This window comes from Mobula birostris, chromosome 25, assembly GCF_030028105.1.
Source record: "Mobula birostris isolate sMobBir1 chromosome 25, sMobBir1.hap1, whole genome shotgun sequence".
In the NCBI taxonomy this organism is placed as follows: Eukaryota; Metazoa; Chordata; class Chondrichthyes; order Myliobatiformes; family Myliobatidae; genus Mobula; species Mobula birostris.
Genome location: NC_092394.1, coordinates 22,089,707 through 22,105,805, shown reverse-complemented (window position 1 = coordinate 22,105,805; position 16,099 = coordinate 22,089,707). Strand labels below are relative to the sequence as shown.

Below are 16,099 nucleotides of genomic sequence, written 5' to 3'. Positions count from 1 at the left end.
TGGTCTTCCTCCAATTTAGAATCTCGACCTACTGACCAGACCTATCTTTTTGCGTACTTACTTGAAATTAATAGAGTTATGATAACTGTAGGTACAATATAATACACTACACTATAATAATATATAATAATGTCAAATACCTTTTCACATGCCATGAAAACTCATTCTATAAGTGGACTGACACTGGTCATACCAGTAGCCAACATTTTGTACATGGCTCACAAGTTACCTCACAGTAAGCTTGAAATCAAATAGGAGGGCTGTTACATAATAGTAAATTCTCATTTTCATTATTGCATGCTGCACATTTATATCAATAAAGATCAATTATTGATAATATTTAAATGTAAATACAACAATGCACCTACCCTGTTACTGCGAAGACCAGATGCAGAATGGCTTCCAACGCTACCTTGAGTTCCACTATGAGACATTGTGGTGATAGCTAAAATAATAATCAAAATAAATCACTTGTAATTAGTTTGGATGTCAAATATATTTAATGCCTATGTTATTAATGATGCCCCTCCTTGTATGAAGTTTTCACATCAGATAATTTTATCTCCTTTGAAAATATTCCAATAGCTCACCGAATTACAGCTCAAGCTTTTGCCAGACAAGAGAAAATATGAGGAGTGCTGTATAAACCTCAACTCGTCCTTTTTATATTGGCAGTGGATTTGCTTCTTGTTTTTTTCTCCCCCTTTTGAATCAGGTTAGGTCACAAAGAGATCAACAAAGCAAACTGCATCGCACAGAGGTAGCAGAGGCTGACACCAGCTCTTTGCTTTGTTTTTCACAGCGACGCCGCACAGATCAGCAAAAGTGACTGTGGTACTGTAGACAGAAGTGCGCCCGAGAACAAAGAGCTGACTTGGTAGACAGCTTTGTGTAGATTTGTTTGGTTTACACTGCAAGTATCATAGAAACTTTTCCGTTTGGTAGGAACACATAGATAGCCTGGAGTGGATGTGTTGATCTAGCCAACATATTTCACCTTACAGGCTTCAGCTCTCTTCTTTCAATTTGCACTCATATTTACAATTCATAGTACCATCAATATATATACATATATTCGAGGGGTGATTGGCCTAAGGTAGAAGGAGTCAATTTTAGAAAACCTAGCACATTTATTTTTCCTACATTTACACACTTAGTCCAGCGGTCGTGGAGCATACGGATCCCTTCTTTGTAGAAGTCGGCGTCTTGGACCTCCAGAAAGTGGTCCACAGCAGGGGTTATTGATAAGTTCGCGGCCTAAAGTAGAAGGAGATGAGGAGAAACTTCAAACTTTCTGCATTTTCACTCAAAGAGTTGAACTGCACGTGCATGTGATGAGAGCTGTATAACTCATCTCCTTCTACCTTAGGCCACAAACTTATCGATCACCCCTGCTGTGGGCCACTTCTACAAAGAAGGGATCCGTATGCTCCACGACGACCGGACTAAGTGTGCATATGTAGGAGGGGACTATGTTGAAAAATAAACGTGCTAGGTTTTCTAAAATTGACTCCTTCTACCTTAGGCCATGAATTTATCAATCACCCCTCGTATATAGTATATTCAATATATTCATAGTAATATCAACCGCGCACAACTGATCAGAACTGGATTAAGTATTCCAAGGTATCGGGTTAGGGGCTAATTTGAGACCCCTTACTATCTTCAGCCATTTTAATTGTCTTCAATCCACTAAAGTAGAAAAAGAAACAGATTAAATATCATTAACCGTAATACCACAACATTAGACGATATTGCCGCTACTCCTCCACACTCCCTCTCCACCCATCATTTTGATGCAATGATTATGTGCATTTCCTCTGCATTACAGTGAATGTTACTGTCTGACCACCCACCTATGTTTTGCTTGGTCCATGGACATAGGCCCTTTGGCACCCAGAACTGTGCTTCTGTCCTGCCAATGGATAACTCATTACTGGGGTGCAAGTTACAATTTCCGAAGTGTCAGCTTCTTTCCAGCATACTTCTCCATCTTTGCAGGATCATCCTCCAAATTCTGTTCCTTTGATCTCCTCATCCTATTTCAAGACAATCACCTCTCCTTTAAAACCCTTACATTCTACCCTCTCAACTGCCAAGTCCCAGCCAGTTTCATTCTTCACTCTCTGAAATAACAAATGATTTATCCTTTGCGAAATCAATTTATAGCTAATCTTGCCTTTATCTCTCTTAAGCCTTTCATAAAGTTTGCATCCATAAAAGATCTCCTTACTATATTCCTATCCACCTTTCTAAACCTTGTCAATTATGTTCAGCTTCTCCACTCCCATCAATGCAAATCACAGTGGGTCCACTTATATACACTTCAGTTCCTCACAACCACATTCCTTCATCTCACTTCAATCCATTTCCTTCTATACCTGCCGTGAGGAAAATCCCTTCATTTGCAACTGCACTTTTCCAATTCCTAACATTTGTAAATTCACTTTCACTTTGTAACGTCAACCACTTCCTTGCCTCTATTTCTATATGTCCTTGTCCATTTGTTCTTTACTAACCCAGTGATAGCCTTGGTTTTGCCTCCTTATGTTCGAAGACTACAGTCACAGAGCCATACATTCGCAGAACCATTATGCCGCAAAAGAACTATTCATAAACACTACTTCATCATTTCTCTTTTGCACTATTTAGGTATCTATTTTTGGAACTTTTAGCCATTTTTATGCCTTGCACTGTACTGCTGTCGCAAAACAACAAATTTCGCAACATATGTCAGTGATAATAAACCTGATTCTGATTCTGATTCTGATTTTGATCCTATCAGATATATGTCTGTCTTAAGCTGTTATGCACAACCAACTGAACCTGTTTAACCAGGTATGACTGCCACATCAAGCACTATTGGTTTTGTTCTCCTCTATCAAAACTACATATTACAATACTAAAACTGATATAACCCCTGTTTCCTTACTCCATCATTCACTGTCACCTCAAAACATCTACATTTCCTCTCTCCCTCATCTCAAAGGATAAGGCTGATGAGTTCTTAGAATGCCTTATCATTCAGATTGGGACTATTCATACTTCCCACAAACTTCTATCTCCCTTACCTGAGCCCACATATCCATCTCTCTCCGTGCTTTCTCTGATGTTATCATGAAACACATCTCCCTCAATTCTATTAAGTTTCTGATCATACAGTTTTCAAAAAAATAGCCTCCAAGCTATACAGTTCCCTGTTTTTGTGCAGTTCTCCTCTTTTGCAACATTGCCTTCTTAAATTGAAAACCAGCCTTAATGTCCCATCCTTGTAAATTACCGCCTCAAATTAAATTTTTCATATTTGCACTCAGTTTGTTCGTAAGTTATTGAGAACAAGTCAGATGCTGATTGTAGTGTCCTAATGTAACTTCAACTATACATTCCATCTGACACCTGGTAGGACTTACATTCATACTTTCCCCTTTGCCACTCAACTGAATTCCATATCAAGAGGGACATCAGAAAATATTCTCTGAATGGAATTACAGTAAAACTCTCATAATTTGGTACCCACCGGATGAATATTGAATTAAATATCTTTGAAGCTTGTTTCTTTTTCTTCATTAATTACCCCTGTCCAATATTAGCAACACACATCAAAGATATTGGTTGGAGGACCCGATGGCATGAACATTGACTTCTCTAACTTCCACTAATGCCCCACCTCCCCCTCGTACCCCATCCGTTATTTATTTTTATACACACATTCTTTCTCTCACTCTCCTTTTTTTCCCTCTGTCCCTCTGACTATACCCCTTGCCCATCCTCTGGGTTCCCCCCGCCTTGTCTTTCTCCCCGGGCCTCCTGTCCCATGATCCTCTCATATCCCCTTTGCCTATCACCTGTCCAGCTCTTGGCTCCAGCCCTCCCCCTCCTGTCTTCTCCTATCATTTTGGATCTCCCCCTCCCCCTCCCCCTCCCACTTTCAAATCTCTTACTAACTCTTCCTTCAGTTAGTCCTGACGAAAGGTCTTGGCCTGAAACGTCGACTGTACCTCTTCCTAGAGATGCTGCCTGGCCTGCTGCATTCACCAGCAACTTTGATGTGTGTTGCTTGAATTTCCAGCATCTGCAGAATTCCTGTTGTTTGTCTGTCCAATTTTACCCTGCTTGCAAAGTGACCTTGGAGTTGTGGAGGTAAGAATTAACAAGTAATACTTGGTATTTCATTTAAATTACCCATTCTTCAGTGTGTCAGCAGACTACTTAATCAGACCAAATCCAGGCCAACATTCAGACTCAAAGGCACAATTTTCAGCAGAAGTGATCAACAAACTGCAGAATCTTCTCCAGCATACTCCACTCCATGTGTGCTCTGCCCATTTGTGATATTCTATTGGCATAGCAGAAGTCTGTATTTTAAAATTATAGTCTAAGGATAGCTGTGAAGAACAACACTCACGCGAAGTTTAATTAGTGAGTATCATATACTTCGTAGCCACCAAAATGGGAACCCAGAGCAGAAATACTCAGTGACGTGGCAGAGGAGCATTTCTCTAAATCAGTCTTCAATGAAGATTATTGAAACAAGGGCAAAATTATTTCCTAAAATCCTTATCCTCTGTATCTGGTACAAGATAATGCAGTAAAATTTAAGACTGCACATTTGAATAACTAGAAAGGGATTGCGTGTCATAATTCGCACTGTTGATACACATATAATTACAGAAAGACAATATTGTAGTTTATACCAGAAATATGTATTATTTCCTTAATTTCCTGATTTAAAACCAGCCTGTTTCTGCTGATTTGATTTCTTGAATGACTCTCATTTTCATTTTGGCTTGAATATTGTATTCAGAGGTGAAAGGGATTGATAACATTCACACTCACATTGTTAGCTTTTAACAAGACTGAAAGGCAAAATTGTGTGACGCCATCTGCAAGAGGCCTGGGATCTGGGAATTTGCATTTCCTTTATCAATCAAATTCAAAAGGTTTATAGAGGCACAGAGAGCGTGAACTGAGAAATTTAAATCAAAATAATTAATCCAATGGCGAGTAACATTCTTAAACTGAAACAGGGAGAAAGAAATATGTGGTTACCAGAAAGAGATAAAGAACAGTATTTAAGAAATTGTACATTACCATTATAGATTCTTTTTAGTCTGAGAAAAGTTGCTTAATACAACAAATTGCCGGAGTCCTGACACTAGAATGAGCACAGTTTCTTTTTTGGGTTACTTTAAGTCATTGACATCTTTCCAAAATCAATCTATCAAGGTGGGTATGAATCTAAAATAAAACCAGGAAAGATGTAAATGTTTATCAAGTCAGCAACACCTTTTGATAGAGACCAACAAAATGGTCTGTCTAACCGCTGGAGATGTCATGGTTATTTATGTGCTTCAGTGTTGTTCTCACAATGATTATGGTGGATAGTATCTATGATATCTATTCATTGTGCTTGTGTCATCACAGACAATTATTATTTGATTTTCACTATAATTGTACTGAATATTTATAGCCTTCTGATCATTAATAATATGACTAACATTTGAGGCACAGTTTTATTTCATCTCTCTTCCATTCAGCAGCGATACTTACCAGGGGCACCACAGTCCAGGGCCCTTAGCATCATCCACGGCCCTCCCATTCGTCCAGCAATATCTTTGATCCACTACCATCAGGCAGGAGGTACTGTAGCATTAAGACAAGAACTGTTAGGAAGGGAATGAGACTGCTGAACTCCCTGCCACCACCCAGGTCTCAGCAAGTATGAAACACCTGTAGCATTATGCTGTTTACTTTTAAACTTGAGTCATAAGTGCACTTTATTATCTATTAATTTTGTGGTAATATTACTTTATGAGTTGTGTGTTTGAGTTATATATACTGTGTTGTCCACCTTGGTCTGGAGGCACGTTGTTTAATTTGGTGGTGTACATGTGTATGGTTGAATGACAATAAACTGAACTTGAACTTGATAATAAATGTTAAAATTTGCAGCATGTATTCAATTGTTTGATAGCTCAAAGGCTGAGGAGTTCTTCATGCTGCCTCTATAACTTCGGCATAACTCTAATGTGGTATGAAAATTTCATTTGTTATTTCTGTGGAATATCTTGAAATATCTATGAGCTTCATAAATTTAATTAAAGGACATACGGATTACTCTTCAATGTTCTCAAAGTAGAACTGTGCAGCTGACCATCCCAACTATACAAAAAATCCGAAGTCCTAATTTTATGTTATATTTTCCAAATGTTTAGACAGTTGAAATCTAGTAACATTTTACTGACACTGCTATTTTACCAGCAATGGTACGTCAGCTATTCGGATGAATCAAGGTAGCAAAGGGGCATATTTCAAAAAGTGTTATATTTTGTTGCAATTTGAGTTTTGTAATTTTGAAATAATTCTTAGAACAGAACAGTACAGCACAGGAACAGGTCCTTCGTCCCACAACGTTGTGCCGAACCAATTAAATAAGTAATCAAATGGCTAACTAAAGTAATCTCTTGTGCCTACATAATGTCCATATCCTTCCATTTTCCTCATATTCCTGTGCCTATCTAAACATCTCTTAAAAGTTTCTGATGTTTCCGCCTCCACCACCACCCCAGGCAGCTCATTCCAGGCACCCACCAATCTGTGTAAGAAACGTGCCCCTCACATCTCCTTTAAAATTACATGCATATAGAATTTGGATTTAATAAATCATATTAAATACAATTTAGTCTCAGTTTTTAGCTATAGGTTATTCATGCATGCACTGGAAATGCAGATTTATCTTTCTGCTCAGACAATGGCAGAGTTGAAATGGGAATCCACGGGATCAGCCACAAACAATGAGATGTTGACGTCAGTATTCTCTGCTCATTGGACCACAAATCAGATTCGCACACTTCTCAATTTCTATTGAGAGTTTGATTATAAATAGCAGAGGTAAGGTTCGAAACAGAATCATCATTGGAAATCTCCATTCGCAGCCCAGCTTTGGTAAGTTGTGTGTCCTTCAATTTTATTTGATCTTATTTTAACTTCAGATTTATCCAATTTACCTCAGCTTGTTGGGGGTTTTATTCATGCTTTATAAGCAACTCTACAGCAACAAATTTGTTGGGTTAAAGCAAAATGCAGAGGGCAGATAAACTTTCAATGCATTAAAATTTGATATATTTCATAAAATTCTCAATTTTGAAATGAAATTACATAATGTGATTTTCTTTTAGGATTGATATCTGCAAACGGCAAACATGGCGCAGACAAACCCAGCAGGACTTTTCAAGGTTAGCACTTACTTTCCTAGATTTTTAATCAGGATTGAAACTTTGTTTTTTGTTTCCTTGTTGTCCTTTAATATTGAATATCATGGAAAATTTATTTTCAATTACAGATTACTGCTTATGATCAAGAAAACTTCCAAGGTAAAAGGATGGAATTTACCACATCCTGTAAGAACATCATGGAGTGTGGATTCGACAATATTCGGTCTATCAAAGTCAACTGTGGAGCGTGAGTCTTTGCTTATTTTTCAGAAAGGTTCCACCCCTAACAGCTACACTGAAACGTATTCTCAACCAGGCTTTATCATTAAAATGCAGTCGTAATTTTTTTTTTAAATGTCATCATCATTTGCAGGCCAAATTACTCAGTTCACAGAAAGGTATCTTATTTCTCCTTACACACCATAAGATAAAGCTAATGTTGAGTTCTTTCTGACTCAGCCAGATTATGTTAGCATTGAAAATATGGAAAGCAATTGATCCGCATCATTTCAGCTCATGATCTGAAATATGTTAATATGTCTGTTAGAATCCAGTACAGTACTCTGTTTTATTTAAAGACACTTCCCATGTGCAGTGACAAAGTAAAGGTAGCAGTCAAAAGCCCATGCATTTGGAAGTTTGGAGGTGAATTTGTAATGGTTGGGCAACAGTGCAGCTCCAAGTTATATAGTTCAGTTTTGCATGTGGGCAATAGAAATTCCACCCCCCCAAAAAAAAACAATGCTTTCCCCCGTGGCATCTACATTTAGTCTGTATTACACACACGTCTGTGCTTGTCAGTATCAGTATCCGCACAAAAGTCAAAAAAGCAGCATACAGCAATGTTAGCAACTGGAGCCTAAGAAAATGCAGCAGTACATTCTGTGCATTGTATCATTATTGGTGCATATCGAACTCAACACATTTAGGAGCCAGCATTTTATATATGGTTATTCATTTGACATTTTGATGTACTTGCAGAAGCAGATACATATACTTAAAACGTGAAAATACAGACTAGGCTTCAAAATAGAGAACTTCTCTTTCCAAAAAAAATTGCAATCAAAAGACAAGAATTATCTGTTTCTCGCTGCAGTTGATACTATAGCTTCAATATTGAGAGATATCACAACCCACCTCTATCTCCCTCCTCATCTCTATTGAGGAAGTACAATTAGAAGATCCTCTGATAATAAATTCTCTGTTAATGGAACGTCAGCAATGTTGTAGTTGTGCAGCAAAATTCATTGTCATACCAGTTGACAGAGCTTAGTGGTTTACATTGTGGGGCTCAATAGATTTTGATTCCAGACCATAGCAGCTTGACACGCATTACAGAAGACAGGAAGACCTACTAAAAGACTCAGGCCACCCCAGCTCTTCAAGTTACTGAAACCAATTAACCTGTAATTTCAGATCTTGTTCATCATCTAAATTAGTTTGATACAGTGTAAAGGATGTACTGTTGAAAGGACTAATTCAAAAAGTACATTGTATCATTAAGATTCATTTTGTGGGAACAATTTCTTAAAACCTTTCTCAGGCAGGGCCAATATTTAGTGCATACTTTGCAATATTCACTGTTCTGGATGAATCAGAAAATCATGGTTAATGGTTAATAGGTTAAAAGCTACCTGAATTTCTCAATTTGCAAATAGTGTGAGAATTAAGTATATTTATTTTTTGAGAATTTGACATGAAAATAACTTTTTTCTTGTAGGTGGGTTGGTTATGAACATTCTAGTTTCTTTGGGCAACAATTTGTCCTGGAGAAAGGGGAATACCCACGCTGGGATGCCTGGAGTGGCAGCAACGCCTACCACATCGAGAGGCTTACATCCTTCCGCCCCATTTGCTCTGCTGTGAGTTGGTTCACTGGTCAATATCTGTCAGACTTAATGCTAGAGAAGGATATTCTCCATGTAATTGGCAGTGCAACATATACTTGAAAATAGGTTTACATATTAAGCTGTAAATTTACATGATTCAATTTTAGTAATCATTTCTGTTTTCCATGGCTTTTAGAATCTGTCTTAGCAAAAAAAAGGCATGGAGAGAGATCAGGAAATAGTGGTAAAATACTATCCACAAACTGCTGGAGGAACTCAGCAGGTCAGGCAGCATCTACGGAGACGAATAAAGGATTGACATCTCGGCCCAAAACGTTGGCTATTTATTCATCTCCACAGAAGCTGCCTGACCTGCGGAGTTCCTCCAGCATTTTGTCTGTGTTACTCTGGATTTCCAGTATCTGCAGAATCTCTTCTGTTTACTGTTAATATCCAAACCTGCAATATAATTAAAATATTAACTATCTTCAAATATAGCTCACATCTGCCAGTTATGCTGAACTTTGTGTACTGTCAGACAGTACTTGCGTTGTTTCATAAAAAATATTAATTTTAAAAGACAAAGAGGAAACAAGATTAAAACTTAGTGCAAAGTGGTGTGTTTTGAGAAAGGCCTGGAGAAGTTTATTTTATATGCAAGAAAGTTAGAGGAGTCGTAACATTTGCAAATAACAAATGGTGAGTTATATTCTGGTTACTACTTGAAAGTAGATCAGTCAGGGTGTCAAAGGTTAGGGGGAGAAGGCAGGAGAATGGAGTTGAGAGGAATAATAAATTAGCCATCATGGAATGGCAGAGTAGACTCAATAAGCCAAATAGCCTAATCCTGTTCCTATATCCTCTAGTCGTACAGTTTTGTTCACTTGCAAATGTATTGTAGTATCTACTAAACTGCTCAATTTATACCTTTCTTATTATTATCAGCACCACAAAGAGTCCAAAATTATCATTTTTGAGAAGGAAAACTTCATTGGCAAACAGTGGGAGATGTGCGATGATTACCCCTCTTTGCAAGCCATGGGCTGGGGCAACAATGAGGTTGGATCCATGAAAGTTCAAGCTGGCGCGTAAGTTATACTGTCAATGTAAATTAAATGGAAAGGTTGGGTTACTGCACTTTAATGAAGAAGACATGGCTGGATCCAGTGAAGTTTTGTGTATTTAGAAGCACATCAGTCATATTAAATTTGTAGCTTCTTCTTCTAAGTTAGCAGATTATCTTAGGTCTAAATGATAATTAATAATCCTACTTGAATAGTTCAAGCTGCTTCAAAAATTAACCCAAGGCAGGTTATCCTCATAATCTCCTATTGCCTCAAGTCCTGAACTTCAGTCCTACTCGCAATTAATCTAATCTAATTACACTTAGTGGTCACCTTTTTACCTCTTTGTTAATACAAATATCTAATCAGCCAAATATTTGGCAGCACCTCAGTGCATAGAAGCACGGTCAAGAGGTTCAGCTGTTGTTTGGACCAAAGTACAGAATAGGGGAGATATGAAATCTCAGTGACTTTGACCGTAGAATGTTGGGTGGTGCCAAATGCAGTTGAGTATCTCAGAAACTGCAGATCTCCTGGGATTTCCACACACAACTGTCCCTAGAGAGTGATGTGAAGAGGAAAAAGCATCCAGTGAGTGGCTGTTCTGTGGGTGAAAACACCTTGTTAATGAGAGAGGTCAGAGCAGAAGGCAACAGTAACTCAAATAACCACGCATTACAACAGTGGTGTGCAGAAAAGCATGATTGAACACACAATACATTGAACCTTGAAGTGGATGGGCTACAGCAGCAGAAGACAAGCTATAGGAAGTACTTAATGAATGGGCCCCTGAGTGCATGTCCATATTATTTCATTTATATTTTGAGGGCATGGTGTACTTTATTAGTAGGAACAACAAAATGAGAATAATATCTATTGGTGTTAGCTACTTCCCTAAAATACAAAAATGAGCACTTTTAGATTATTCATTTAACAAATAAAAAGATAAAAGTCTCAAGATTAATTAAGTGTGTTTGTTCATGACCCTAGATGGGTGTGCTACCAGTACCCAGGATACCGTGGCTTCCAGTACATTATGGAATGTGATCGCCATGCTGGAGAGTACAAACACTGGAGGGAATGGGGATCCCACGCGCAGACCTGTCAGATCCAGTCACTCCGCCGCATTCAAGAGTAAATCTTTTCCGAAAACCTCAGCAGAGTATCACAGAGGGGCTGTACCTCTATGGTACACTCGGTAGTGTATTCTACTGTAGATCAAGCACCTGTGTACAGAGATTGATTTAACATCTCATTACAATATAACTTGGATTATTAAAATATTCAAATAAAAGTCAGAAAGATGAGCACTTATTTGTTCTTAAAGTTTCAAAACTGCTTGGTGGCTGAGGTTCATCATAGATGTGACTTCTGGGAAATGAACTACAGAAAGTCAATTCACTGAGAGACGGAAAGCATGTTAACCACTGTGGTCCCAGCATAACAACACTTTAGTCTTCCAACACACTGATGATCTGCAAACAATTTATGTTTTTAAAATACATGAGAGACATTATGTTTTTCATGAGAAATATCAAAACAGGCAGCACTTCCATCTTTATTTTAATACAGTTTAACTATAAATACAGTCGGCACTCAGTGTTGACAGAATGAGATGTGCTCCATCACACATGACTGCTTGAGCGCTCTTTCTTTTCCACGTAGTGAATGAGTCTAAGTGGCCTGGCCAGTTTGGAGGTTTATTTCTGTTCAGACAGCAGAAATCTTCTGCAAGTGTCATCTAGAGATCACGAGATGATGATGCATAGCCTCACGGATTGGCTGACTGTTTCACCTAGCAACTCACCTATATGAAAGCTGGTTTTGCCTCTGAAATGCTTCAGGCAATCTAGAGAGAAAGTTGATGATTCTGCAAAAGAAAAAGGGTAATTAAGTTTCACTGGAAATGCAAAAACAAAATTCCAGCATTTAAAAGTGACCTCATGACTACTAGACACTTGAACTATTAGGATATCTGCTGAACTAACCCCACCACACTGACTCAGCACTCCAACCACACTTCATTTCTCTAAATACAAAGGGTCAAATGATCTAACCCCCTGAGACCAAGAGGCATCCATTGAGATGGAGTAGGTTCTGAGGGGTAACTTGGCCTCAAATGGAGCTGAGGCCTAGTCCCCCCAAATGCCCTCCCAGCCTGTGAGAGCACAATGGAGACTGCAGACGCGGGGATTTGAAGCAACAGTCCGCTGGAGGAGCTCAGCAGGTTGAGCAGTACATGTGGGGGGGGGGGGGTTTCTCCAAAAGCAGCACATCATGGGGAGACTTCACGGTAAAGTAGTAAGATGAAGACTCATGAGACGGCAGATGACGAAGCTGCAGCAACACACCATCTGCTGGATAGTCCAGATGCAGGGTTTCAACCCAAAACATCAACAAATCTTTTCCTCCCACAGATGCTCCTCAACCCACTGAATTCCTCCAGCAGAGTTATTTACAAACTGTACAAATAAGTTTAAAATAGTCATGATCAAAAAAGTTTGCATTTAATTGAAAATGTTAACTTAAAATACCAAAAATAATTAAAAACATTAAAACAGAAGTAAGTAAAACAATTAAAACTTTTTTTCTGCATATTTGCCATCTTTTTATTCAGCAGCCTCTGGATTAAAGGTGGGAAGCAGATGTGGAATTTACCTGACCACACTCCCTGTCCTGGCCGGGTTCTGTCACTGGGCTTACACAATACAGCAGGAGATTGGCTGCCTGCAGCACATCACAGCTGTATGCTTGTCACGAACCATGAGCTGAACCACTCCTACAGAACTGCCAGCTGCCGCTCAGCTTAATTTGGCCATAATTTCACCCACTTGAGATCAAATTACAGACATGGGAGTCTTTTAGTTAATTTACTAAAAATACAAAAAACCCTGAAATAAATTATGATATTTACTACTCAGATATATTTGTTATACAATTAAAATCAAAGAAGCCACAAGAAATTAAAGGTGAATTTGTCTGCTATTTTTTTATTTACCAGTACAGGTCCTTCCCAGATTATGAACACCCAAATTATGGACAGTCTATACATACGAACCAAGTTATGTATGCACAAGGATTAGAAACATAGAAACATAGAAAACCTACAGCACAATACAGGCACTTCAGCCCACAAAGCTGTGCTGAAAATGTACTTAGCTTAGAAACTACCTAGGGTTACCCATAACCCTCTATTTTTCAAAGCTCCATGTACCTATCAGGGAGTCTCTTAAAAGACCCTTTCATATCCGTCTCCACCACCGTTGCTGGCAGCCCATTCCACACACTCACCACTCGCTGCATAAAAAACTTACCCCTGACATCTCCTCCATACCTACTTCCAAGCACCTTAAAACTGTGCCCTCTCGTGCTAGCCATTTCAGCCCTGGGAAAAAGCCTCTGACTATCCACACGATCAATGCCTCTCATCATCTTATACACCTCTATCAGGTCTGTTGTCTGGATGCTGCAGGACTGCAGGCATCTTCTTCTGCCTGACAGCTTGGTTCAAGGCTGCATTTCCTACTTCCAAACTGCAGGCCTTTCCCCGACAGGTTGGGTAGACTAGAACAAGAGGTCATAGGTTTGGAGCGAAAGGTGAAATATATAAGGGGAACCTGGAGGAGAACTTCTTCACTTGGAGGGTGGTGCATGTGTAGAACAAGTTGCAGGTGAAAGTGGTAGATGCAGGTTCAATTGCAACATTTAAGAGGAGTTTGGGTGAGAGGGGCATGGTCCTTTTAGGTAGGTGGAACTGGGCAGAAGACCAGCTCAGCAAGGACTAGACAAGATAGGACAAAGGGCCTGTTCTTGTATTGTAGTGTTCTATGACTCTATGTCCAGATTACAAACAGTTCATGGGAACAGAATCACAGGATACGGCAAATAATCATATAACATATAACCATATAACAATTACAGAACGGAAACAGGCCATCTCAGCCCTTCTAGTCCGTGCCGAACTCTTACTCTCACCTAGTCCCACCGACCTGCACTTAGCCCATAACCCTCCATTCCTTTCCTGTCCATACAGCTGTCCAATTTAACTTTAAACGACAACATCGATCCTGCCTCAACCACTTCTGCTGGAAGCTCGTTCCACACTGCTACCACTCTCTGAGTAAAGAAGTTCCCCCTCATGTTGCCCCTAAACTTTTGCCCTTTAATTCTCAACTCATGTCCTCTTGTTTGAATCTCCCCCATTCTCAATGGAAAATGCTGGAATCTGGAGCAGCAATCTGCTGGATGAACTCAGTGGGTCGGATAACATCTGGTTTGGGTTGAGCCCATGCATCAGAACATTTAGAAATTGCACAGAATATTTCATCATCGCTTCAGATCACCAAAATCAGCAGTTAACCACGCTTCTGGGGCCAATGATTCCTTATCAGAGAAAAGTTAAACACTTAAAAAAATGCTGTTTTGCAAAAATAGGACAGAACATTTTAACCAGCTATTTTTTTTGTAGGGAAAACGTTATTGGGAAAATTTACTTTAGTGCCACAGCGTAGATGTGTTATCTTTTGACACAAATGAAGTTTAACCATCAGAAGTGATACTCAGAGACTTTGGTATGTTGTCCACTTTTTTAGGATGATCAGAGTCATAAGCAATACGTTGGGGTTTATCTGGCAAATGACGTGTCCCATTTAGCTAACTACAAATTTCTTTGTATCCTTTGTATTGATTCCTTTAAACCTTCAAATTATTGTCTAAGGCAACAATGTGTTTATTTTATTTTTGTTCAGATTCTCAGGAATGTGTCAACTTTGACATAAATTGTAAATTGCACTTATGCAGATAATGATAATTTGCATTAAATCCACTCATAATAGAACCATTCAGCATGGAATCTGGCCCTTTAATCCACTGAGTTGATGCCATCAATCACCCATCAATACTAATCCCATTTTATTCTTCCAATGTTCGAATCACCTCATCACAGATTCTATCACTTAGTACATAAGTTCAAAAGACAGAGCACAGCTCCAAAGCATGTTCAAGTTTGCTGATAACACCACCGTAGAAAGCCAAATCAAAGGTGATGACGAATCAGCATACAGGAGGGAGATTGAAATCTTGGTTCTGTGGTGCCACGACACCAACCTCCACAACATTAGCAAGACCAAGGAGTTGACTATTGACTTCAGGAGAAGGAAACCAGGGGTCCATGAGCCAGTCTTCAAGAGGGAATCAAAGTTTGAGAGGGTCAGCAAATTTAAATTCCTCAGTGTTAACATTTCAGAGGATCTGTCCTGGACCGGCCAGGTAAGTACAATTATGAAGGAAGCATGGTTGCATGTCTACTTAGAAGTTTGTGAAGATTAAACATGACATATAAAACTTTGACAAACTTCTATAGATGGGTGGTGGAGTGTATGTTGACTGACTGCATCACAGCCTGGTATGGAAACACCAATGCCCCTGAACGGAAAATCCTACAAAAAGTAATGGATACAGCCCAGTCCATCGTGGGTAAAGCCCTCCCCATCATTGAGCACATCTACACAGAGCACTGTTACAGGAAAGCAGCATCTAACATCAGGGATTCCCGCCACCCAGGTTATCTACTTTTCTCATTGCTGCCATCAGGAAGAAGGTACAGGAGCCTTAGGATTCACTACCAGGTTCAGGAACTGTTATAAACCCTCAACAATCAGGCTCTTGAACCAGAGGGAATAACTTCACTCAACCTTACTCGCCCCATCACTGAATTGCTCCCACAACCTATGGACTCATCTTCAAGAACTCTTCATCTCATGTTCTTGATATTTATTGCTTATTTACTTATTTATTATTATTATTTCCTTTTTTTTTGTATTTGCACAGTTTGTTGATATTTTCACACTGGTTGCCTGCCCTGCTGGTGCAGTCTTTGATTCGATTATAATGTTTGTTGGATTTATTGCGTATGCCTGCAAGTAAGTGACTATCAGGGCTCTATATGAGGACACATGTATTTTGATAATAAATTTACTTTGAACTTTGAACG

General features: G+C 39.1%; 1 protein-coding gene across 2 annotated transcripts; it reads left to right on the top strand.

The window, feature by feature from the left end:
• Positions 1-4,240: 4,240 nt before the first annotated feature.
• cryba1a (crystallin, beta A1a) lies at positions 4,241-11,245 on the top strand. 2 transcript variants are annotated; one of them, XM_072242844.1, is made up of 6 exons: positions 4,241-4,267; positions 7,203-7,235; positions 7,343-7,461; positions 8,935-9,076; positions 9,989-10,131; positions 11,098-11,245. In XM_072242844.1, the coding sequence occupies exons 2-6, from the start codon at positions 7,203-7,205 to the stop codon at positions 11,243-11,245; spliced, it is 585 nt and encodes a 194-aa protein (XP_072098945.1). In that variant the 5' UTR covers positions 4,241-4,267. The 2 variants fall into 2 exon arrangements, with proteins under 2 accessions (XP_072098945.1, XP_072098944.1); XM_072242843.1 differs by lacking the exon at positions 4,241-4,267 and having other exon boundaries at positions 7,175-7,235.
• The last annotated feature ends 4,854 nt before the right edge of the window (positions 11,246-16,099 follow it).

Coding starts and splice junctions, on each gene's coding strand:
- cryba1a (XM_072242844.1), top strand. CDS start 7,203: ATGGCGCAGACAAACCCAGCAGGACTTTTCAAG. Junction 7,236..7,342: donor ACCCAGCAGGACTTTTCAAG/GTTAGCACTTAC, acceptor TTTCAATTACAG/ATTACTGCTTATGATCAAGA. Junction 9,077..9,988: donor TCCGCCCCATTTGCTCTGCT/GTGAGTTGGTTC, acceptor TATTATTATCAG/CACCACAAAGAGTCCAAAAT.